We start from the raw sequence: 24,810 nt of genomic DNA, 5'->3' as shown, positions 1-24,810 counted from the left end.
ATTTAAAATGAAACTTTAGAGAATGTCAACCATTAATTTAAACTTCACTTCATTTCACTTCTCTTTTCATATCTTTCTCTGATTTTTTCGATATTTCCATCGCTTTGGAGTCCCTCCTTGCTTGAAAATTATTCAAAATTATGAGCAACTTAATGGGGAATCCAAAGATCCAATGGGCTTAACTGTTCTGTCTGTTTTTATCTTGGGTTTGGGCCTAATTGGATCCAGAAAACAGCAATTATAATAATAAAAAGATGACGAACTAACTGTTCCTCCCTAAGTCACATATCAGACTGCAAAGCGCAACGAGAAAAAGACAAAAAACCAAGGAACTCGACGACCGCTTCCAATAGTTTCTGAAGCTCCTCGTATTTCAACAGGTGAGTTTTCGACCAAGGTTTTACCCATTCGATCAGAAGCTTTGATTCTCTGATTTTCTGCAAAGTTTATTCCTTTCCGCTGCAAATAAACCCTACTTTGTCAATCGAAGAAAACCCAATTTTTTTTCTGTTTCTTTTGGTACAAAGATTGCCAAGGGAAGGCAATCCAATACAATTTCAATCAAATTTTGTTCGTTCTTTTATCTGCTTATTGTTTTTCAGTTGTAATTTAGGTGAGTGCCCAGTTTTTTATTTTATTTTATTTTTATTTTGGCGTGGTAGGAGGAAAAACCAATCCAGAGGAACAATGGGGGAGACGGGTAAGCGGTATCGGTCGCAGAGAGACCATGATGGGGGAAACAGGAACCAAAAGAGACGATTCAATGACCGAGACGAAAAGGGTAGTGATGATTTGGTGGTTTATAGGATTCTATGCCCTGGTGGGGTTATTGGGAGTGTTATTGGCAAGAGTGGGAAAGTCATCAACTTGATTCGCCAAGATACTAGAGCGAAAATCAAGGTTGTGGACCCATTTCCTGGTGCGAAAGAGAGGGTAATAACTATTTATAGCTATGTTAAGGATAAGGAAGAGGTTGAGGTTGATGATGAGTTCAATGATATGGAGCCTTTGTGTGCTGCCCAGGATGCTCTTCTTAGAGTTCATTCTGCAATTTCGAATGCATTGGCTAGTGTTGGGGATTTGGATAAGAGACGGAGGGATAGTAGGGAGGACTGCCAAATTCTTGTTCCTTCTAGCCAGTCTGCAAATATTATTGGTAAGGCGGGGTCGACTATAAAGAAACTGAGAAGCAAGACGAGGACCAACATTAAGATTGTTGCAAAAGATGCCACTGATCCAACACATTCTTGCGCTATGGACTTTGACAATTTTCTTATGGTTAGTATTTGTTATTAAATAAGAATAATTCCTCAATGTTTTGCTTGTGCAAGTAGGCATTTTAATTCTTGTTTTCAAAGGCACCCAGTCAGTACAGTAGCTCTTTAGTTCATATTTGCTGCCTTGCCCTTGGTATAGAATTGTTTTCATATTTCTTGTGTTTATGAATTATTTGGGTATGTTTACACTCTCATAGTAGCATACAATAGTCGGAATGAACAGTCTTTTCTAGACGGTGTTAGAAAATTTTAATATGAAGTTCCTTAACTGGTGTGCTAAATGGACCTTCTTTGTGCATAAAATGTAATATGTTTACACGCTTGCAAATTTTGCTCCAGATGTTTCACTTTTCTGTTAAGTTAACTTCTTATCCAGTAATATTTTTCTGTAAGAGTTCATTTCCCTTTGCAAACAGATAAACGGAGAATCAGAAGCAGTTAAAAAAGCATTGTTTGCAGTTTCTGCAATTATGTACAAGTTTGCTCCGAAGGAAGAGATTTCTCTTGAGACATCAATACCAGAGGCCCTGCCAAGTATAATTATCCCATCGGATGTCCCTATTTATCAACCAGGTGGACTATATCAAAGTGGAGATCCTATTGTCCCTTCTAGAGCTGTACCTCCAATCATAGGTGCTACACCTTTACAGGATCTTCAGGGTTACACGGATAAAGGGAGTACATGGCCCCTGTATTCATCTGCCCTTCCTTTAGTTTCTGGTTTCGGTGTTGCCTCTCGATCTGAGGAGTTAATTGTGCAAGTATTGTGTCCCTTTGACAAGATTGGTCGTGTAATTGGCAAGGGTGGGGGCACCATTAAAAGCATAAGGCAGGCGAGTGGTGCTCGTATTGAGGTTGATGATACCAAGGACCGTGATGAGTGTGTAATCAGTGTTACTGCAACAGAGGTATGACCATGATAGAATACTATTACTATTACTGCAATGGAAGTATGACTGCGATGGTATTCTTATTCTTTATGTTTTGGTAGATTTATAAAGAACAAAATTTGGGAAGAGCTCGGTATAAATGCATTTTCCACTAAAGGGTTCAGTATTTCTATTTTTGTTTTGTTATGTGTCTGCATAGTATTTTGCAGGACAAAATAACCTGGAATATTCTATCAATTTTTTGCTATTGTTGCTGGTTTTGTGCAGACGTCAGCAATTCCAGGATCTTTCTCTGAGCATGAGCTCATGTTTATTAACCGTTAGACTGTCAAAAATATAGATTTCATTGCAAGAAAGACTTATTATAATACATTCCTCAACTTTTAAAAGTTAAATGTCAACATTGTGTTGGTTTATTAAATTGTGAATAATCTGAACTAGTATTTTTCTATGGGCCTCACAACAGCGCTTGGCATTCATCTTCTTGGACATGTTGATCATGTTGGGTTTCTTTTTTGGCAGTCACCTGATGATCTAAAATCCATGGCAGTGGAAGCTGTTCTTTTGCTGCAGGAGAAGATAAATGATGAAGATGATGACTCTGTGTCAATTCGGCTTCTTATTCCATCTAAATTTATTGGTTGTATTATTGGAAAAAGTGGTTCAATTATAAATGAAATCCGAAAAAGAACAAAAGCTAACGTCCGTATTTCAAAGGCTGATAAGCCTAGGGGTGCTGATGCTAATGAACTTGTTGAGGTTGGTTCTACATAAATCTTTAACCTTTGCAATTCAATTTTTTCTTGTTGATCACCTCTTTATCAATTCTTTTTTCCTAATATAGGTGGCAGGAGATCCCAGTAGTTTGAGGGATGCGCTTATTCAGATTGTTCTAAGACTCAGAGACAATGTCTTGAAAGATAGAGATGATGGTCTTAACACCTCTGGTGGTGCTGAATCCATGTACTCGGGTGGCCCTGCTCTCTCAATGCCATCTGTCCTGCCTTCTGTCCCCCCAATTTCTTCAATGCGTTATGATCAGAGGGCTGAAAGTGGAAGTGGCTTGGGCCTGCTTTCTTCTGGTAGCCTCTATGGATATGGATCTGTGTCGGTATGTCCATTTAAATAAGTTATTTGTAGCTGAATAAACTCATAAATAAACCACTGATAGTACTTGATATATGTTTTCTTTTCTTTGAGATGGGAGAAAATGGCTATGGATCCATGTCTTCGTATTCATCCAAGCTATATGGAGGATCAGCGTATGTAGTTTCTTCTACCTTGTTTTGAAGCTTGTCTAGTTCAGCTTCTATTCATCCTCAAATTGTTTTTCAATAACATTATGCAGGTTGCCACCCCCTTCAACACTTGAGATGCTAGTTCCTGTGAATGCTGTGGGTAAGGTGATGGGCAAAGGCGGGGCAAATATAGCCAATATCCGGAAGGTGGGATGACCTTTCCTTTTGGATCTGTATCTACTGGTTGGTTATCGTGTAGGGATGTCAACACGAAAAATCTAGCTAGCTTCTGCCTAAACATGTAGGCTTTGTGTGTTTGAATGTCATTCTCATTCATGTTTGTGTCTTTTCCAGATATCGGGAGCAATGGTAGAGATCTCTGAGTCCAAATCTTCCCGGGGTGATCATGTTGCACATATATCTGGCACACCTGAACAGATGCGTACGGCAGAGAACTTGATTGAGGCATTTATAATGGCCCCCTAACTTTCCAGGCTGATTCTTGCTGTTTAAAGGTGAATAGTCCTTTAAGCTAATATATGTCTGGTGTGTACAACAAAGAATCTTGGACATCTCTCCCTCATGTTTCCTCTCCTAGTTCTTTAGGTTTGGTTCTGGGGAAGGCTTCTTCTCTAGGCTTATTCAACTCGACTCTTCCTGATTCTCCCACTAAAGCTGGTATTGAGACTGCCAAAGGGATTTGCTGCAGGGTTTATGCTTAGGCATGCAGCCCCCATCTTTGTCACCGAATCTATTCTTTATCTGCAATATTAGTTCCTTTCTTACCTGTCGCGTCGCTTCATCTGGTCTTATCTTTACTAGTATGGAATTCATCTAATTTTCGGTATTGTCACACTCTATAGTCTATAAATTGATGTTCTGGCCAGAAGATTATTCGGTAATGACCATAATTTTCAATCTTATAGTATATGCTTGTTATTTCTCTGGCCATTGAACTCTTGCTCTCAGCTTCTTGCTTGGAGCATCTTCTAAATCAATTGTGCGAGTGAAATGCTATTCATAATGATCTCTTCTTTGTGCTGTTCTCCTTAACTGACATGCACATTGCAGACGGAGAGGAATCACTTTCTGCAATTAGATAAACCACAGGGAATCTTTTTGCTTCTTTATTCTCTATCTTTTTGCCTCTCCCAGACCCTGCGTAAAGCGGGAGCCTTGTACACTGGGTACGACCTTTTTTTTATTCTCTATCTTCTGTCTTCATCTTGGTTATCTGAAACGTCACTGAAGAATCAAAATTTTGAAATCACTGTATATATGTTAAATACTAATTGATCTTTGGGCTCGTTTTTGGTGCCATCCTCGTAGTTAAAGTAAGTCTCACAACATTTCTCTAATATTAATCCGTGTGCCCCACACAAAAAACTCTCAGGGAGGCATTTTGTAAATTGACCTCCTGGGACTCCTTAATACCCTTGTTTAGTTTCATGATATCGTTGGATAAAAGTTAAGATTCACAACTATGGGGCTCTCTTTTTGACACTTAGAGTTCATTGTATCCTCTTGATGGCAATGGTTTCGAACAGCTATAGGATTTTGGATTTCCCATTTTAATCTAATCCATGAGTGAGCTACTGTGCTTCTAGCACCACTTACTCTCTTTTCTCAAATTCAACTAAGCTAGGTATTCAGTATCGGTAAATACCGATAACAGATAATCTTCGGTATCTTCATTGGTCATATTAGACTTGTAAGCAGACTCTTTACCAATATTATCCCCTCATGGATCAAACTACTCGCTTATTGAGATACCATCTTCTGGTTCTGGTGCAGATTGAGTTATCATCTTCTGGTTCTAGTTATTCATTCTGTCGGCGAATTCTTTTCTGCAAATAGGGCCTGATTGTGTAGTAGTGTTGCAGTTTAAATGATGCTTCCCTAGAAGTCACACGCTTTCATTACCATAATGCCATTTTTGATATGTCCTAATCGTTGTTGTAGTGGTTTAGCTTCAATTGTTTACAATGCATAAGCTTCTAGTTTCATATAGAGGAAGATATGGTACACAGAAATGTAGAATTTAGGTGACTTCCTTCCTATAGATTACAATGGAACATTCATGTAGGTGTTTGCTGAATACCGATCTCATCAAAAAGCTCTTAGGCGCGTGCTAAGGACCCGATCTTTTTCAGGGTCTGGTTACTTCAGCTCCGTTTCTACTCTAGATTTTTGTCGAGCCACTCCCTTCCGAATACTTATTATCGAACACATTCTACTCTCGTCTCTTTGAACTTTAAGTATATTTCAAGTAGTGTGAGTGTGAGTTAGAGAAATCGAATTAAGATGGTGTTTCACCGGTGCTGGGGGCTTGTGTTGAATCAGTGGTATCCCGGAGCTGTGGCCGCATTTTACAGGCTATTGATTGCTTGTGTACTGAAATTGATATGCGATGCTTCGAGATTGAGATTGAAACCATCGGAAGGTGGCGGAGGGATCGGTTTGATAGCTTGGGAAGGGGGTTGTCAAATGTACTAACACTGACTATAACTTACATTTGTCTGTAAATGAAGATTTTGTTTGAGGTTTGCTTGTTGCTTGTGAATTTATGAGTGGAGTTGATGCCTTGTTCGTTTTGCAGCTAGTTTATACGAAAAACTTACATGATACGATGCAGATGGAGAGTTGTTATTAACACTAGAAAAAAAAGGGCGCACATGCGCCCGCTCTTGTTTTCTTCATTTTTTGGCACTTGGGAGTGTAGATGACATTTTAGAATGCTAATAACAATTTAGTTAATTGACTCAGGAATCAAAGGCGTAGAGAAATTAGGAAAATTAAGATGACTAAAAGGGGGTGAAATTAGGAAAAAATAATGAAAAATGAGTGGAAAATTAAAACATATGATTTGTGTTGTGACTGTCATATTAGGTGGTTTTCCTATGGAGTTTGAGACCAATAATTGCATCCCACTCAAAGGAAAGATTTTTCAGTGTGTCAAGAACTCGGTTTGGTATATCAACTGTGAGAATACATGTGGTTAGATATTTGAAAATAAACTTCAACCATTTGTATTATGATATTAAATGTAACGAGCAGTATTCTTGTCATACTGAAGATCAAAGGCCCATGGTCGATTGCTCGTTTTTCCAATGGGTTCATACGTGTACTCAACTTATTCTGTCCACTCACTAATCACTATGATTAGATAACTTATCAAAATAACCCAATCAATTTTCATATGACATTGTCAAAGCATTCAAATAATTTAAGTTTAATGCTAAATAATAAATAGAAAAAGAATTGATTATTCACTTAATTTGTGGTGTTGGATAATTGCTTTAAGATGAGTGATTTAATTTATTTTACTATTCAAAGTTTGAAATTTAAACGTATTTAATGGAAATTAACTTCCAATCTTGTCCAAATTCATGACATATGATAAATTACCGATTAAGTAAATTTCAATCCTAAGAGATAAATTGGCATCTGGTTTGTACTATAAGTCTCTCGCAATAAGTTTAAATGAGTGTGATACTTATATATAAATAACAAACAGATTGAGTTTGTACCTGTGAGTTCAATAACTTGAGTTATGCTATACAAAAGTTGGTATAAGTATTCCATGAGTTTAATATACTTAACTCATGGTAACACACTCAAAATTTTTGATCCAATATACAAGTGTGATTGCTATATAAGTTCAACAGTATCCCACTCTTTTGGAGCTACTATGGAAGTCCTAACTTATCTGATAGAATAGAAGCAACAAAACGAGCGAAGTGTAGATTAGATATAGTGTAATGCTAAAAAGATAATCTACTTGAATCATATTTTGTAAACCACATAATATGACAATTGATTCTTCTTCAAATTAGTGAAATGCCTCTGTGAGTCTTTACACCTTCAAAAGAGTGAACTGTTGTGACAAAATCATCAATTGATTCTATTTTTTTAAATAAAAATAAAAATTCAACCATCGACATATGATCTAAAAATATCGTCTCTCTGATGTGACGTGAGTAGTATTGTTTTCGGATCAAAGATGTCAAAACGCCCAAAAAAAGAAAAGGAAAACTAATGAAAATGGATTGAAAATTTTGAGTTTTAACGATAAAACAAAATAAAGAGTAAATTAAATAGTATCAAGATTTATTTTTTAATGTAAAAATATAATTTTTCGTTAAAATAAATAATACCGGAACTTTTAGTCAAAGTTAAAAAAAAAAAAAAAAGCGATTAAACATATTCTCCCATTCTTCCACAATTTTATCCGAAACAATTTGGAAAGTTGATATTTTTATGGCAGCAAACAAATAACAGAGTAACGAGAAGAACATCATCGTCGTCATCCATCAATGGCGAGCAGGAGATGTTTGCAGCGTGCGCTGAGCACATCGAGCTTGAAGAAGAGAGTGATTAGGAGGAGCTTCGCTGCTGTCCCTCAAGCCAGCTCCCCTTCATCTTCGCAGGAGCTCATCAACTCTGAGTATCAATACAGCGCCCACAAGTCATTTCTCTCTCTCTCTTTCTCTCTCTCTCTCTAAAATCTTCATGTCTCATCCAAAATTTCTCATTTCTGCTACTTTTCCCATTCTTCTTCATGTTCTGCCTTCTGGGTTCTCTGCTTGTTTCCATCTAATTCCTTATCTGCGGGTTCTGAATGCAGTTGTAATTATATAAATTGGGTTTTGTATGTAATTTCTTATTGTTTTGAGTTTAGTGTGATTAAATTCTTTGGATCTCCTGCACTTTCTGAGCCTGCGTTGATTGATCCGAGCCCACTTTCCTTTTTTTTTTTTTCTGGTGTGACTTTTAATTGTGATAATCATGGATGAACTGTATAAAATGAGGAATACTGGGATTGTCTGCACACTCAATTTCAACTAATTCTGTGTTTTGGCTGCGCTTTTCGCCTGTAACGAGCCTCCGGAAAAGCTAACTGTGTTAAATAATTGATTACAATTGTAAAGTCTCCTCCTTTTTTGATCGGGTTGTGTAACTTCAATGCTAAAGTCTCCTCCTCCCTTTCAGCTACCACCCAATTCCCATTGTGTTTTCTCAAGCAAAAGGATCATGTATACAGGATCCAGAGGGAAAAAGATATCTGGACTTTCTTTCAGCTTACTCTGCTGTTAATCAGGTATAAAATGTAAGTGAATACGTTACAGCACTTGTGCACACCAGCACGTGCACACACGCTTGCACATACAATGTGCACGCCAGCACGAACGTGCACACACGCTTGCACATACAATATGCATACATATTTGTAACTAGCCTATGATTGAAACTGCCTTATCTCTGCTTTCTGCACCAGATGACATGAATTTTATTTTCCATTCGAATTGCAAAATGGAAAATCCACTACAATGATGTTCAATTATTAATATGGCACTGGCTTGTTTCTTTAAATCCGAGTAAATTTGAAGCAAGTGAAGAAGCTTGTTCACATAAGAAACACCAATTCTTGAAGCAGATTTATAGTGAATAACACTTTTTTCTCATTATTCAATGGAATTTCCTGCTGTAGGGACATTGCCATCCAAAAATCATCAAGGCATTACAAGAACAGGCAGAAAGGCTCACCCTTAGTTCTCGGGCTTTCTATAATGATAGATTTCCAAGATTTGCCGAGTATCTAACAAGTATGTTTGGCTATGACATGGTGCTGCCTATGAACACTGGTGCTGAAGCTGTGGAAACAGCTTTAAAGGTGGCAAGGAAATGGGGTTATGAGAAGAAAAAAATTCCAAAAGATGAGGTAGAATTCAATAAGATGTATCTCGTATTTTACTTTTTTTACATAATCTTATTAGTTTTAGTTTGCCTTTTCTTGGGGTACTTCTGATTGTTGCACTCACCTGAATATGTATGCATGATTTATGTATCTTATAGAACCACGTAATCTAGGGAATTAGATCACACCTCAAAACAAGTTAGAACACAGATATTCTGACTTAGAAGCCTGATTTGTATGTACCTATTATTCTCCAACAATATTCAAATCGTTTCATTTAGAATTGTGCCATTCTAGTTTGGCGACTTGAACATTAGTAGGACAAGGGCAAGGTTATTGTTTCAGTTATGTCCCTAACTCAACTAAGCCATACACAGGCTATTATTGTCTCGTGTTGTGGCTGCTTCCATGGTCGTACTTTGGCAGTCATCTCCATGAGCTGTGACAATGAAGCAACCCGTGGTTTTGGACCCTTGTTGCCTGGACATCTTAAAGTTGATTTTGGTGATGCAGTTGGCCTTGAAAAGGTTTTTAAAGGTTTGATTACAGTTTTTTTTTCTGTTTAAGAATTTGTAGAGCTTGTTCGATATGTAGTGTACTCCACCCTTCAACTTAAAAGATCACATCCATTTAAATCATCAAATAGCTCGCACATTTTAAATATTTATTTACCAGATTTGTGTATTAAAATTGAACTGACAAATTTTTTTGTTATGGAGTGCAGAGAATGGAGACCGCATAGCTGGATTTCTCTTTGAACCCATTCAAGGAGAGGCTGGGGTATGTGTTTTTCGCAATTCAAAATTTGATTGATTTATGGTGTTCAATAGAAATGTGACCGACATGTATACGGTTGCTGGATGTAGGATTCTAACACATGTTCTAAAATTTAAACCATAAATTATTTCCATCTTCAATCAGTTCTTTTGAGAAAAATTGTATGCTGTGATCACAGGTTATAATTCCTCCAGATGGTTATTTGAAAACTGTTAGAGATCTGTGCTCGAAATATAATGTTTTAATGATTGCTGATGAAATACAATCTGGTTTAGCACGGTCAGGAAAAATGCTTGCTGTTGATTGGGAAGAAGTTCAGCCCGATGTAGTGGTGAGTTTCTTTAAGTATTGGGAAGAAGTTCGCCTAGCTCTGAACCATGTTTCTTCTTAATCTAAAAATTTGACAATCTGTTCTTAAAATATGGAAGCTGTTTTGTCTTCATGATTCGTGCACTGCAGACTCTGCAGTTTTGTTTATAATTTTACCGGATGCTTAAACAAGACTTTATGGGTTTTATTCAGATACTAGGGAAAGCATTGGGTGGTGGAGTGATACCTGTAAGTGCGGTGCTTGCAGACAAAGACATAATGCTTTGTATCCGACCAGGAGAGCATGGAAGGTTTGCTGGCTGCTTCCATTTATGATCTCTTGTAGTACTTTGCGAGTTCTCATCTCCATATTCATGTTTTGTACCGGAAAAGTTCTTATACAATTCTGAGTAGCTTTTTCAGATAAGATTGACTCATGAGCAATTTGCATGACCATGCCTTAGAAACATGATTGCCATTTTCCGAGAATTGTTTAATGGTTTCCGTAACTACTAATATTTATAATTCATTTTCATTCTTTCTCTCACTTGCTTGTCTTGGTTTCGGGCTTATATAAGAGGGCTAACCTTACTATTAATTTGGGGTCATCTGCAGCACCTTTGGGGGTAATCCGTTGGCTAGTGCAGTTGCTGTTGCCTCACTAGATGTAATCAGACATGAGAGACTTGCTGAAAGGTATCAAATATAAACCCTTTCACTATCCTCGCTTTATGGCCATATTATAAAATCATTGTAGAAATTATGTTTCTTGACGTTCAACTACCTATAGATCAGCTGAAATGGGACAAGAGCTTAGGAATCAGCTAGTCAAGATTCAGCAGCAATTCCCAAACTACATAAAGGAGGTTCGAGGAAGAGGTTTGTTCAACGCTGTGGAGCTCAATAGCAAGAATTTATCCCCTATTTCTGCTTACAATATCTGCCTAAAGTTGAAGGAGAGAGGAGTTCTTGCCAAGCCAACACACGATACTATTATCCGATTGACTCCTCCACTCTCGATAAGGTAAATACAGGTGTTGATGATCAATCATGTTTTAATCTCATTGAAATTAAATACTTGACAAGCATAACTATGAACCGGTGGTACCTTTTTCCTGCACTATGATCAGGGAAAAAGGGATTTAATGAGAGGGTATTTTTTTTTATGGATGAGGCATGATGAACACAGACGTGCATTTTACTTAAACGAGTAAGCAAAGTAGTCTGCTTAAGAGATAAGTCCGGTAGTTCGTTAAATAGAGTTTAAAAGCTACGCTACTGTAACAGTTTTAGCATTGGCAAGTCGTGGTCGTGGATTCAATCAGGTAGACTAGTACGTTCTATGTTACAAGCCAATATGTTGTATAAGATATCTCCTGTGCCACAGAAATGACAGCATGTTTACCTGCAGTTAAAATAAAAGGTTTCAGGTTATTTTCTATGTTCTAATCATATCACTTCGATGCGCTGTTTTCAGTTTGGAGGAAGTCCAAGAAGGATCAAAAGCACTTTCAGATGTTCTGGAACATGATCTACCAAAGATGCAGAAGGAAAAGCCCGAGAACACATCTTCGACTGCTTCTAACATATGCGACCGTTGTGGGCGAAACTTGTATGATTCTACACACAACGATCGCTGAATCATATGTTCCATGAATCCTGAGAATTTATCTTTGACCTTCTCAAACTATATACTTTCTCAATGAAGTATTATTTGTCCAAATACCTAACCTAACGTGGATGATACGTAACTTCGATATAAAAGAAACATCATAGGCCTACGTTTTATTTTCTATAGCTCTAGTTTTTCACGGTATCATGACAGTTATATGGACTGTTTGGATGGGGAGAAATAGCAGAATCTTGTAAGAAATAGTAGATTTTCGACGTGCTTTCAGTGTCATATTATTCTGTGGACATTTCCTAGAGCGTGATGTTTTTCCCTGTAATTTTCTGAATTTGTACTTTGAAGTAGACATGAACATAGCTTTGTTGGTACTGGTATTGTGCTTCTTAGTTATTGTCAAAGGTTTTGTTTTTAAGAGCATTAGCTGGAATTTCCTTGTGAAGTTTGTCTTTGCTCAAAGTTTAACCTAGCTTCTGTGATGAAATTTGTCTTCTCCTTTTCTGGGGAACGTTCTTTGTTCTGGACTGGTGGTGTGGCAAATCCTCCCCCTAGATCGAGGAAAACTTCCATGTCACGGGGATATGTTCTCACAGTCTCCGTCTTGGGTGTCACTTACCTTTTATCTTACTCATCAATTTTACGTGGCACATATGACCGAGAGAGAGTTGGAATATATTCTGATTATAAGTAAGTTAGTCGCCCCCTTACCAGATTAGACTTCACTACTAGGGCTACAGTTTAATGATATTCATCTTCACCTGTAGCGGAAGGTCTTAAGTTCAAACTCTTGTGAATGACGAGTTCGATATCTTACCCTTTTTGGTATTTTGTGCAGATTTTGTGATCACATTCACATGATATGTTTAGCACCTATGGTGTTGGTTTGGTGGTGAGTGGGGAGTGGTTGCTAATTTACTTGCAATTATGTTAAGAGTCTGCACTGGTTTCCACATGTGAGATGTCACGTGTTTACTTCCACATTATATCAATGAGGATCCTAGTATATATAATTTTCTCTTTAAATGAAGTTTATTTTAAAATCTTAAAATTTTAAATAAAGTTTTACAATAGTCTACTCTCAACTAACCAACTTTCAATATATTTTTCTTAGTTCAAAGTAAAAGAAAATATTTGATGAAAAAATGGGTAAAAAAATGTACTAGTTTCTTTTCTGTAGAATATTATTTTAATGCTCGTGACATGTATTTTTGCTTACATAGAATGAGAATGAAAATCGCGTTTAACATGGTGGGAAATCACCTTAATTCTTGACTTCCTCTATATTTAGTAATACATGTAAAATATAAAAAAATATACGAGTTCCACATTAACCGATGTCAAACAGCTAGAAGATCATGAACCATATCATGCAGTAGTGCTAGTTTACCTCATTACGGTTCTTCTTTTCCTATTCTACAACTCATAACTTTCTTATTCCAAGTAAGTAAACATATCGGGCCAATTAGCCGCATAAAACAAATTGTTCTCCCAATGTTTTCTTTTATTTAGATGGGGATATTGCAAGCTTAAAAGTTGCTTTGTTTTATTGGTATTTGATGGGTAGGAGGGGACATGGTAGAGACACAATAATGCAATACTTTTGGTTGTTACGTAATTATAAGGCAAGAGACAGATTCTTAATGACTTTATTAAATCAAATTAATGTAAACAGATCATGTTAACCCATGAGAGAGCCCTAGGAAGCTTATTATAATTAGACTTAATTATTAATTAATAATTACTAATTAACAATAATATTAGTCTAATCTATTTGCTAGGTGGACACATCACATAGTGAAGCTTAGCTGGATTTCATTAGCTTAGCTGTTTCGAATTCCACTAAAATTTCGATGTGCCCCAAAATACCAAGTGCACCTAAATATCTAGATATCAAATTGTCCAATTTCTATCGAATATTAAACCATATCATGTGATGTTGTGGCCACCATTTTTGTTGAGATTTTTTTTTTTGCAAGCACTAGTTGATTAGTGGTGGTTGTGTTTTCTTTTTTTAATAACAAGCGATATATTAGAAGCGAACACACCACCTCAAGCTGTATCAAATTCATATTGCAAGATACTTTTCAAAATTTATCAAGCAAGCTTGGACTGGCCAATTATTCAAACCCACCGGGAAACTTGCAAGGAGCTGCCAATTCCCCCAAAACTTTAATTATAGCCGATTATTCTTTTTATAATTGACCAATTCCCCCACCCCTTAAATTTTGATTTTAGCTAATTACTCCTTGAACTTTTATAATTGGCCAAATTCTCTCCTAAACTTTAATCCCCTTCCTAAACCCTAAAAATAGAAAATAAAAATGTATAGAGTGAACTAGCGGAAGAGAAAAAATATATATATATGCTGTCCACATTCAAACAAAATTACTTTTTTCCAATTATAAAGATAAAGTTCAGAGAAAGATTGACTAATTATAAAAATTCAAAAATAATCGACTAAAATTAAAGTTCAGCAAAAAGTTAGAGCTTTTCCGTTGGTTAATGCCCGTAAATACAGTTCAAATTTCAAATACGTTTACTTGAATTCTTTTGGTAGAGAGATCTTCATAAAAGCAGGCCCCATTGGCTTTAATTCATAAAGCTTGTACAAAGAAAAATGGGGAGAAAAGGTTAGATGATTGACCTAACTCCTGTCCATTCCTGATGTGGATGTCTCAGCATGCATGCTGCCTCTTTCAGCAAAAATGATGCTCTAATGGTAATTATGTCCCTGTTTTCCTTCCAGAATCGCCTCAAAAGAGACAACAAAGAAGGAATGAAGAGGGAAAAGCGGAAAAAAATCGATGCTGTTTCAGAGTATCTTATATTACAAAGTCTTTTAACGTTGATTTTGATTATCGTATATTTAATTAAGGATCTAAAAATTAAATGTCTCAGAATATAAGATACTACAGATTATGCTAGAAAATCCCAAAATGCGTTATACTTAATTAATGCTTACATGGAATTGCACAAATTAGGGCAAGAAAATTGACACAAGAGAAAGGAATTTAGGTCAAAGGCTGCAACAAAAGATATGGTTGCCGGAACTGGATCCTCTCCGAGGCAAACCCTAGGGATCCTGCTGAGCAACAAACACGGACTGTTGGATTTCGATCCAACGGCTACAATTATTATAACTTTAAGAGGGACCCCCTGTTTGTAGCCGTTGGATTTCGATCCAATAGCTCATGTTTGTCAATCAGCAGGATCCCGAGGGTTTGCCTTGGAGAGGATCCAGGTCCATGGCTCTATGCACCAAATGGTAATGGTGTTCTGTGTCCTTCAACTTTGAAGCAAAAGCCAATAAATAGGCGTATACGGTTGGCCGTGACTGGCATCGAGGAATGGTAAAGAGGAATAATTGTAGGAGATGAAATGAAGATCAAACACAACGCCTAATATGTAAACCTTTCTCACTGTCAATCTCAATAATTTTGAAGCGAATTCGAACACAAAATTGATATGAATTGAAGAGAATCAAACACAACCAACAAATAGATGAAAATGATGATATGGGATTTGAAATAAAGAGGAACCAAAGTAGCAAGAACTTGCAAATGCAGTCGGACTAGAAAATTTGTTCTAGATGAGATGGCTTTATATTTTTTTTTTACCTCTCACACACTATTTGTTCATTTATATCATTTGATATTTTTTTAATTCATTCGATCCAACGTCGAAAATTGAGAACGATATGAAGAGGTAAAAAAGGGTGTGAGGATAGTACCATCATTTTTAAAAATGGTGGGAAAAAACGAGGTTAATGAAAAAGGAAAACTGTCACATCCCGGCCTGGGCCCTACCACATCCCGGGCTCAACTCCACTGTAACACGATAATGTCCGCTTTAGGCCCCCACCATGCCCTCACGGTTTTGTTTCTGGGAATTCACACGAGAACTTCCCTGTGGGTCACCCATCCTGGGATTGCTCTCGCGCAAACTCACTTATCTTCGAAGTTCCAATGGAACCCGAAGCCAGTGAGCTCCCAAAAGGCCTCGTGCTAGGTAGAGATGAGAATATACGTATAAGACTTATATGATCCACTCCCCTGGACGATGTGGGATGTTACAATCCACCCCTTAGGGGCCCCGACATCATCGTCGGCACACTTCCGCCCAGGGATTGGCTCTGATACCAAATTGTCACATTCCGGCCCGTGCCCCCACCATATCCTGAACTCGACTCCACCGTAGCACGCTATTGTTCGCTTTGGGCCTCCACCATGCCCTCACGGTTTTGTTTCTGGGAATTCACACGAGAACTTCCTAGTGGGTCACCCATCATATGATTGCTCTCGAGCGAACTCGCTTAACTTCGGAGTTCCGATGGAACCCGAAGCCAGTGAACTCCCAAAAGGCCTCATACTAGATAGAGATGAGAATATACATATAAGGCTTACAGGATCCACTCCCATAGGCGATGTGAGATGTTACAAAAACTAATGAAAATAACTTAAAACTTTGAATTTTAACCAAAAGTCATCTAATAAATTTATTTAATGATAAAGACAAAAGAAAGAAAATGACAAAAAAAAAAAGTTTCAACCAAAAGCGCATGCAAGGGCATTCTAATCTGTGTTTAGTTTTATAAATAGTACCCGTGTTCAGTTTAAGAACTTGTGTTTAGTTTCAAAAATAATGAGTACTCAGTTTAAGATATAGTGATAGTACCTATATTCAATTTTCATAAATGATCAGTGTTCAATTTAAAAAATAGTATATTATGCGTGTTCAGTAAATAATCAATGTTCACTTTAAAAAATAGTGAGGAAGAGGAGAGAAAATGTGTAATGGACAGTCGGGTCCCGCATGCAAGTTTTTTATTTTATTAAACATTTTTCATGCTCATTAAAATTTAAGCTATTTTTATTAAATAAAGTTATTAGATGGTTTTTTGTTAAAATAAATTTAGCCCAAACTATTTTTATTAAAGCTTCCTTTCCTAGGATACACTACGAGTAATCTTACGAGTACTCTTCAATTGTCATACACAAAATTGCTATGCCAACTTAATATTAGTGAAGGGGTAGAATCTCGTTTTTAACAGTGTAAAATGGTCAGACAAATAGAAACTCATTCTGATTTAAGAAATAAGAGACAATTAGGCGATTGACAATGCATCTCAATCGCCAGGGTGTCTCACATCCCACTTCCGAAGCTGCCTCCACTCAACTTGAAGGATCTTACACAAAAGGCTATGTGTGTGTACATAAATGTGCACCTTATCTTGTTTGTTGGGGATATGCATGTTTCCTCTATTGTCACTATCATTAGATTGTCACGCATTAAAATGTGCTTATCATTGAACATCATTCACCTAATAATTATTAATGGGTAATGGAAATTTACACTCAATGGGATTCTCCATCACCACAATTTAAGGTAATTACTAATCATAACAAGGTATGGATCCAGATTATAAAAAGTTAGGGGACCATATCATTGAGATTTATGAATCCAAATTGAATCGAAACTTTATAAATATATTTTAAAAATGAGAGACATCAATTATATCGTCAATTGATTTTATAATATGTTGATGCACAAAATCAGTAAGGACTTTGGTACAACATAAAATGTTAAGTTTGTGACCTTCACTAGATTGTTCCGGTCACTAGTGTGGATAAGTATGTAAATGGATAGAGACAGAGAAGCAAACACAAGATGTACGTGGTTCACCCAGATTGGCTACGTCCACGGAGTAGAGGAGTTCTCATTAATTGTGAAGGGTTTACACAAGTACATAGGTTCAAGCTCTCCTTTTGTGAGTACTAGTGAATGATTTAGTACAAATGACATTCGAAAATATTGTGAGAGAATGATATCTATTTATAGAAGAGAGTTTCTAGTTTCATTCTGACATTGACTCGTGTCGTGTTGTGATTGGCTTCTAACTATGATTGGCTTTTGATGTCGACACGTGTCGCGCTGTGATTGGCCTCCTAGTTTGAGGGAAACTCTTCTAGGTCCTTGACGGTATAACGTTGACCGGTGCTCAGTACTTTCTGGATTGGTCAAGTATGGTACAAACATAATACATAAAAAATATATCACACAACAAGTGTTTCAGGTATACCAAATAAGGTTTTTTAGTCAAAATGATCACTGATATTATCATAACTCCTCACTTTGGCCCTTGAGATTAAAAGTCGATATAAGTGATCCCTGAGATTATTCACCGTCAATCATTTTGGTCATTCTATGAAAAATATCCGTTAAATTGAAGAAACCACTAGTTTCAGGGAAAGGGTTGATTTGACAAAAATACCTTCAATTTAACAGAAATTTCTCACTAAATGACTAAAATGGTTGATGGTGAACAATCTCAATGACCACTTCTATCCATTTTAAATATCAAAGACCAAAATAAAGAACCATGCTAGTTTCAAAGACCATTTTAGATAAAAAGTTAACGAACGAATTTGTCCCTTTTGCCCTTTGATTGCAACTTTTATTTATTGCTCAACTATACACTTGTTGTGACATGAATTCAATTCAATTTCCCAGGACCATTTTAATGCATTTTACAGTTTCTAACGAGTGCCATTAAAAAAGACAGCCTGTCTCCTTATGAATGGGTCTTTCATGGGTTGTGAAGATATGGTTGTTCTCTCTTTACATTATAAAGTTCCAAGGTAGATTTCCAAGCTTTTGTTTTAGGGTTCTTTTTTTCTCCCCATACATGACAAATCTAACCTTATGATGAAACCTAGATTTTGTTGCCCTACCCATGAATGATATAGTTCACTCTATCATAGATTTTGAGAAATATAAAAAAGAAATGCGCTCATGTTGAGAGTACAAATTCCACGTTGAAAAAATAAGGGACCTTATATGTGCTTATAAGTAATTGGGCGATCCCCATATATGTCAATTGGTTTTATAATGGAACCTTAATTTTCTTCATGGTATCAGAGCAAGTTACCTAATGTGTAAAGCCTATGCGCTAATAAGTAATTAAGTGACTCTCCATATTGACAATTGGTTTTATGGTGGAACCTCAACTTTCTTCATGGTATTAGAGCAGGTTGTCTATGTGTGAAGCCTAATGGCCGCATGTTCTCTACGTCATCTTATTTGTATTGCCCACGTGTTAAACTTGAAAATTCTCCACATATGAGGGGGCGTGTTGAACATATAAATCCTACATCTGGGAAAGGAGAGACCATACATATACTTATAAGTAATTGAACAACTCTCTATATTATCAATTAATTTTACGGTGAAGCATCAACTTTCTTTACTAAAAACTATGTATTTTATAGGGTAAATTACACAGAACTACATCAACTATTAGGTCATTAACAGTTTCATACCTCGTCTTTAAAAAGTTTCAATGTCATACCTCATCTACGAATTTGTTTCAATTTCATACATTTTGTCGGTTGTCTGTCACTTCCTCCTTTAAATGCTGACATGGCTTGAGGTATGACCCATTTTTTATTAAAACAATAAATGAATATTAAAAAAATTTATATTTAAAATTTTATATTTAAAAAAAAAACCAAAAAAATCTAAACCCACCCCAGATCCCCTTCCTCACCCCCCTTGGAAACTCCCCATCCCCTTCATCTTCCCCTTCGACCCGTCCCCCCCCCCACCCCTACCTCCCCCGCAACCTGACTCTTTCTCTTTCTCTCTCTCTCTCTCTCTCTCTCTCTTTCCTCACACATTTTCTTTCCCAAAAATAAATCGTGCGGTAAAGGGAGAAAGGGAGTGTAAGATCCCACATCGCCCAGGGGAGTGATCCTTATATGTATATTCTCATCCCTACCTAGCACGAGGTCTTTTGAAAGCTCATTGGCTTCGGGTTCCATCGGAACTCCGAAGTTAAGCGAGTAGCGCGCAAAAGTAATCCCATGATGGGTGACCCACTGGGAAGTTCTCGTGTGAGTTCCCAGAAACAAAACCGTGAGGGCGTAGTCGGGGCCCAAAGCAGACAATATCATGTTACGGTGGTGGAGCGAGCCCGAGATGTGGTGGACCCCGGGCCAGGATGTGACAAATTTGGTATCAGAGCCTAACCCTGGCCGTGGTGTGCCGACGAGGTCGTCGGGCCCTTTAAGGGGGGTGGATTGTAAGATCCCACATCGCCCAGGGGAGTGATCCTTATATGTATATTCTCATCCCTACCTAGCACGAGGCCTTTTGAGAGCTCACTGGTTTCAGATTCCATCGGAACTCCAAAGTTAAGCAAGTAGTGCGCGAGAGCAATCCCATGATGGGTGACCCACTGGGAAGTTCTCGTCTGAGTTCCCAGAAACAAAACCGTGAGGGCGTAGTCGGGGCCCAAAGCAGACAATATCATGTTACGGTGGTGGAGCAAGCCCGAGATATGGTGGACCCCGGGCTAAAATGTGACAAATTTGGTATCAGAGCCTAACCCTGGTCGTGGTGTGCCGACGAGGTCGTTGGAGCCCTTAAGGGGGGTGGATTGTAAGATCCCACATCGCACAGGGGAGTGATCCTTATATGTATATTCTCATGCCTACCTAGCACGAGGCTTTTTGGGAGCTCACTGATTTCGGATTCCATCGGAACTCCAAAGTTAAGCAAGTAGTGCGCGAGAGCAATCCCATGATGGGTGACCCACTGGGAAGTTCTCGTGTGAGTTCCCAGAAACAAAACCGTGAGGGCGTAGTCAGGGTCCAAAGTGGACAATATCGTGCTACAGTGGTGGAGCGAGCCCGGGATGTGGTGGACCAAAGGAATCGGAACTTGTTGCTGCCCCAAGCTACTCATGATGGCCTGGTTGAGCTCAACGATTTGGGTGTGCGAATGGAAAGAGGGGGATCGCCAGTGCCTGGGGGTGAAGGCTGGGTGGGGTGCGGCGGTGGTGGTGGATGAGGGACTGGATTTCTTCTTCCTGGAGAAGAGGGATTTGAATTTGAAAATTGGGGGAATTTTGTGGGTTTTTGAATTTGAAAATTAGGGGAATTTGAGATTTGTTTTTGGTTTTGGGGATCTGGTGGGGTAGGGGTAGGGGTTCTGGTTTTGGGTGAGCTGGGTGTGGATTGGGGGAAAATGGGAGCGGAGAAGAAGAAGGCTGAGGTTTTTTTTTTTTTAAAATATAAATTTTTTAATATTTAATTTTTTTTTTAATATTCAATTTTTTTTTTAATAGAAAATGGGACTCGTCTCAAGCCACATCAGCATTTAACGGATGAATTGACAGACAACTGACGAAATGTATGAAATTGAAACAAATTCATATATGAGGTATGACATTGAAACTTTTTAAAGACGAAGTATGAAACTGTTAATGACCAATAATTGAGGTAGTTATGTATAATTTACCCTATTTTATATGACTTCCATATGTGGCAGATAAAAATGTGCCACTTGAACATCCAAATTGAGGTGAAATAGATGTACTAAAAATGGTTATATTTACTAGCTATAAGCAATAGTGTCATGCATGGGAACCTTTAAAATTTGGTAAGGATTGGACTAACTGAATCTGAAGTCTAAAGACAAAAATTTCTGAGAGAGAGAGAGAGAGAGAGAGAGAGAGAGAGAGAGAGAGAGATATATATATATATATATATATATATATAGTGCTATTACACACCCATTTTACTCTGACGCGTTCTTATTAATTTTTGGGAATTGATCTTTTTCAATTTATTTTGATCTGACGGCAAAAAATTAAGAGAGGTGTGTGAGAAGTAAAATAGGTGTTTGGTTAACACTACCCCATATATTATGGGAGTTTTAACAAAACATTTCATGTACTTTTCATTTTTAACGAAAAATTATATTTTTACATTTCCCTATTACTATTCACTGCACATTTATTTGTCATTTTTCATTAAAACTAAATGTTTTTTTGGATTTTTCGTTAATTTTCCTATTGGGTGTTTTAAAAAACACTTATGATACTGTTCACTTTTAACAAAAAACCTTATTTTATATTTCCATAATACTATTCACTACAACTTTATTATCTGTATTCATAAGCCAAAAGAAGAAGATTATCTTCATTCATAAAATGAAATGAAATGAGGAGAAAAGTGCTAAATTGACAATGACACAAAATCACGTCAAACCGAAAGGCGAAATTCCAAATTTGATTGGGCAAAAGGAGAATTGAAGAATTTTATCACGGCGAAAGCAATTTGATAAACAACAAACCAACTTTAAATCTTGAAAATGATAGACTTGAGACAATTCTCCAACCTCCAAAACTTATTTAAATACGTTTACCCAAAAAAAAAAACTTATTTAAATACTCCAATATTCCCACCTATCAACTCTACCTCTAAAAGAATATTAAAAAGAAGGATAGTACTATTTACACGACTGTTTTTACCATTCACACAAAAAAAAAAAAAATTTTCGAAAGATAAGAAATTTATTAAAAGTTAAATTCGAACAATTACATTTGCATCTTCTGCTAAAATATTAAACAGGAACTCAGGACCTAATTCATCTCAGCCAAATCTCCCGCCATGCTTAACGACGTACGCCGCGATCGAATGGGCTGCACGATTGCAATGACGAGGGGTAAAGCAAAACCTTACCAACTAAAATAACCTAGTCATTCTCCAAATGTCTTGGATATAAACCTCAAGATTCACATCAATTGTCGTCTCCTTATTTAAGTTCACACAATTTTGTTAATTTTTTGTTTTTGATTTTCTTCTATTTCGCTCCGATGGTCGGAAATTGAAAGTGATGTATGAAAAATAAAAATAGGTGTGTAAATAGCATCATTCGAAACAAACATTTACAAAAATAACTAAAATCTATAAATGCACAATTGACATGGCAAAAGATATCGAAGTACCAAAAACGATTTAACTAACTGCAAAGACATGCAATTTGATCGTTTGTCATTTTATTCGAAACAATGTATTATAAGCTCACATCAGACAGTAATGCCTCCAACTTCATGAATTCTAAAATTTATTTTTCTCAAGTTTACGCCTGTCAAGTTGTTGAATAATCCGATTCGCATTGTGATTTACATCAATTTGTCAAGTATAATGTTCAACGTCCGTACCAATCTCGCCGTGAATTACACGACACAAGATGAAATGAAATAGGGGATTTCATGTGTTGTCGTTTGTACCATGATACCGTCTCAAGAGTACGGACGCCACGGCACGTGTGAAACGTTTTGATGAAGACACACATGCCATCCCACAAGGGCCCACAGCGTGCGTGTGTGATTTGTATTTTTCTTGGATCTGTTTTAATTAATTAAATCATTATTATGCTTACGTTCAATTAATTGCACTTGCTTAATCTGCATTTTATTCAGCCTTTCGAGGCCATCAAGTAATTAATTATATGGTATTTAGTATTACATGTGGAAAGTTAATTACTTTATGTAATATAAGTGGATTTAATTCATCTGAAAATAAATATTTCATGATATGGATTTAATTTGTTTGGGAAAGCTCGTGCTCTATTTTTTCACAACACATCATCACCAACTATTTTATGTAATTGGGTTTAGTGTATGCAACCCTATATAAATATAAAGCCATAGACGGATCCATACACATGACTTAGAGTATGCAATTTTTCTCGCTCAATTACTGGTTAAGATGACTAAGAAAATGCCTTAAAAGAGGCTAAAGGAAGGTATGTAGCCAAGGGCAACTAGTTAAAGGTGTCTTGCAATGGTTATTTGCTACGGCTTCGTGTAGATGAGTTGCATCCAACAACTTGAATTGAGGGCGGATTTTGGTAATGTGCTGGGTCTTGTAGGATGGCGAACCTTTGTCTGAGTCGGCAGCAAGTGTGTCGCCCGAGGTATTAGAAAAATGATGAGCGGTCATCATCCCCGCCTTCCTCATGATGTGTTGGGCAATGGGGGATGTTCAACTGGGGGTTCGGTCCTCTTCAATTGCTCTAAGTGAAAGATGAGTAGGTTGGTTGAAAGAATAGTAGCCAGCGATTAAGCTCAGGTGTGTAATCTTACGAGCCTAACTTTATGTGGCCCCAAGTTAATGGGAAAGAAGAGGTTCCCATACTTTGCTTTCATCTGAATCAAAGTTACCATTAAGCTTTAAGCAAATCCCAAAGCGTCATTTAAGGTACAAAACAGCAATAAAATTGTTTAAAAGGACGGGAAAAGCAAACTTGAGAGCACAATTAAAAAAGGTGAAAAATGAAATAGGGCCGGACCGAAGCCTTAAACCAACAAAACTTGACCTACTTTGCGGCCTTATGTTGCGGCTTTTCACCGTCTTTACCCGACCATATAATCATCATAAGATCACAAGTTGTGGACATCCCCTACCTATCCACCTACCCACCGTCTTCTTACTTTCAACCACCGTAAATTTTATTTGATTCTTACTAGTTACCAATTCAACCGACGTGGATTATTCGAGTTGGTCGGAATTTACTGTTTGTTCATTGTACTTAAGTTCATTTTCAATAAATTAGAGATATTTGTTTTGTAAATCACTATGGGGTGGTCTAGTGGTTGGGATGAATTTCAGACACGTATTCCATACGACACGTCTTATGTTTGATTTATGCAGCTGGTGAATCGCACGATGGTGGCTAAAGGGAGGCTGAAATGCTTCTGTGAGTCTTTCTGACTTTTGGAATGGTTGCCATAGTTGATCCCCTTTTAAATAAAAAAAAGAGATATATTTTTTGGTAATGTTAGATGTTTTATTAAAACCTTCGCTAGATGAAGCTCACTTATTATGTGTGTAAATATAAAATTTTATGAAAACAAATATGTGGGAAAAAAAAAAGAAGAGAAATGTGAGATAAAGAGAAAATGAAGGTTTTTGTTTTCTTTCTAAATTTTGGATGTTATAATGACATGCGTGTGAGGTTTTATTATTATCTTATTTTTTATTTTTTTAATCAAACGATATTACATACATTAAGGTGATGGAAGAATGGGCTAAGTCTTACAATTGACTAGCAATAATGTGGTTCAAATTTATCTTTGACAAGAATCGAATCTAAGATCTCGCACTTACCAGTGAAGAGAAATGCCACTAGACCGTAGTACTAA

General features: G+C 37.1%; 2 protein-coding genes across 3 annotated transcripts; both read left to right on the top strand.

The window, feature by feature from the left end:
• Nucleotides 1-256: 256 nt before the first annotated feature.
• LOC126586057 (KH domain-containing protein At4g18375-like) lies at nucleotides 257-5,951 on the top strand. Of its 2 annotated transcripts, XM_050250763.1 has the most exons (9): nucleotides 257-380; nucleotides 663-1,278; nucleotides 1,694-2,185; nucleotides 2,690-2,926; nucleotides 3,012-3,278; nucleotides 3,368-3,429; nucleotides 3,516-3,612; nucleotides 3,760-3,920; nucleotides 5,749-5,951. In XM_050250763.1, exons 2-8 carry the CDS (start codon nucleotides 688-690, stop codon nucleotides 3,889-3,891), a joined length of 1,878 nt encoding a protein of 625 aa, XP_050106720.1. In that variant the 5' UTR covers nucleotides 257-380; nucleotides 663-687; the 3' UTR covers nucleotides 3,892-3,920; nucleotides 5,749-5,951. The 2 variants fall into 2 exon arrangements, with proteins under 2 accessions (XP_050106720.1, XP_050106719.1); XM_050250762.1 differs by lacking the exon at nucleotides 5,749-5,951 and having other exon boundaries at nucleotides 3,760-4,333.
• A 1,680-nt stretch (nucleotides 5,952-7,631) lies between these two features.
• LOC126587438 (ornithine aminotransferase, mitochondrial-like) lies at nucleotides 7,632-12,187 on the top strand. Its single transcript, XM_050252507.1, has 10 exons — nucleotides 7,632-7,873; nucleotides 8,398-8,506; nucleotides 8,897-9,127; nucleotides 9,481-9,640; nucleotides 9,828-9,883; nucleotides 10,059-10,211; nucleotides 10,403-10,500; nucleotides 10,805-10,885; nucleotides 10,980-11,213; nucleotides 11,667-12,187. The coding sequence occupies exons 1-10, from the start codon at nucleotides 7,722-7,724 to the stop codon at nucleotides 11,827-11,829; spliced, it is 1,437 nt and encodes a 478-aa protein (XP_050108464.1). The 5' UTR covers nucleotides 7,632-7,721; the 3' UTR covers nucleotides 11,830-12,187.
• Nucleotides 12,188-24,810: the final 12,623 nt, after the last annotated feature.

The sequence above is a fragment of the Malus sylvestris genome, chromosome 10 (assembly GCF_916048215.2).
Source record: "Malus sylvestris chromosome 10, drMalSylv7.2, whole genome shotgun sequence".
In the NCBI taxonomy this organism is placed as follows: Eukaryota; Viridiplantae; Streptophyta; class Magnoliopsida; order Rosales; family Rosaceae; genus Malus; species Malus sylvestris.
This window is presented reverse-complemented; position numbering and strand designations above follow the sequence as displayed.

Bases quoted from the DNA above. Each gene is read 5' to 3' on its own strand.
- LOC126586057 (XM_050250763.1), top strand. From the start codon at position 688: ATGGGGGAGACGGGTAAGCGGTATCGGTCGCAGAGAGACCATGATGGG. The intron at 2,186-2,689 runs GTATGACCATGA...CTTTTTTGGCAG, and splicing joins TCAGTGTTACTGCAACAGAG to TCACCTGATGATCTAAAATC. The intron at 3,613-3,759 runs GTGGGATGACCT...TGTCTTTTCCAG, and splicing joins ATATAGCCAATATCCGGAAG to ATATCGGGAGCAATGGTAGA.
- LOC126587438 (XM_050252507.1), top strand. From the start codon at position 7,722: ATGGCGAGCAGGAGATGTTTGCAGCGTGCGCTGAGCACATCGAGCTTG. The intron at 9,884-10,058 runs GTATGTGTTTTT...CTGTGATCACAG, and splicing joins CCATTCAAGGAGAGGCTGGG to GTTATAATTCCTCCAGATGG. The intron at 10,886-10,979 runs GTATCAAATATA...AACTACCTATAG, and splicing joins CATGAGAGACTTGCTGAAAG to ATCAGCTGAAATGGGACAAG.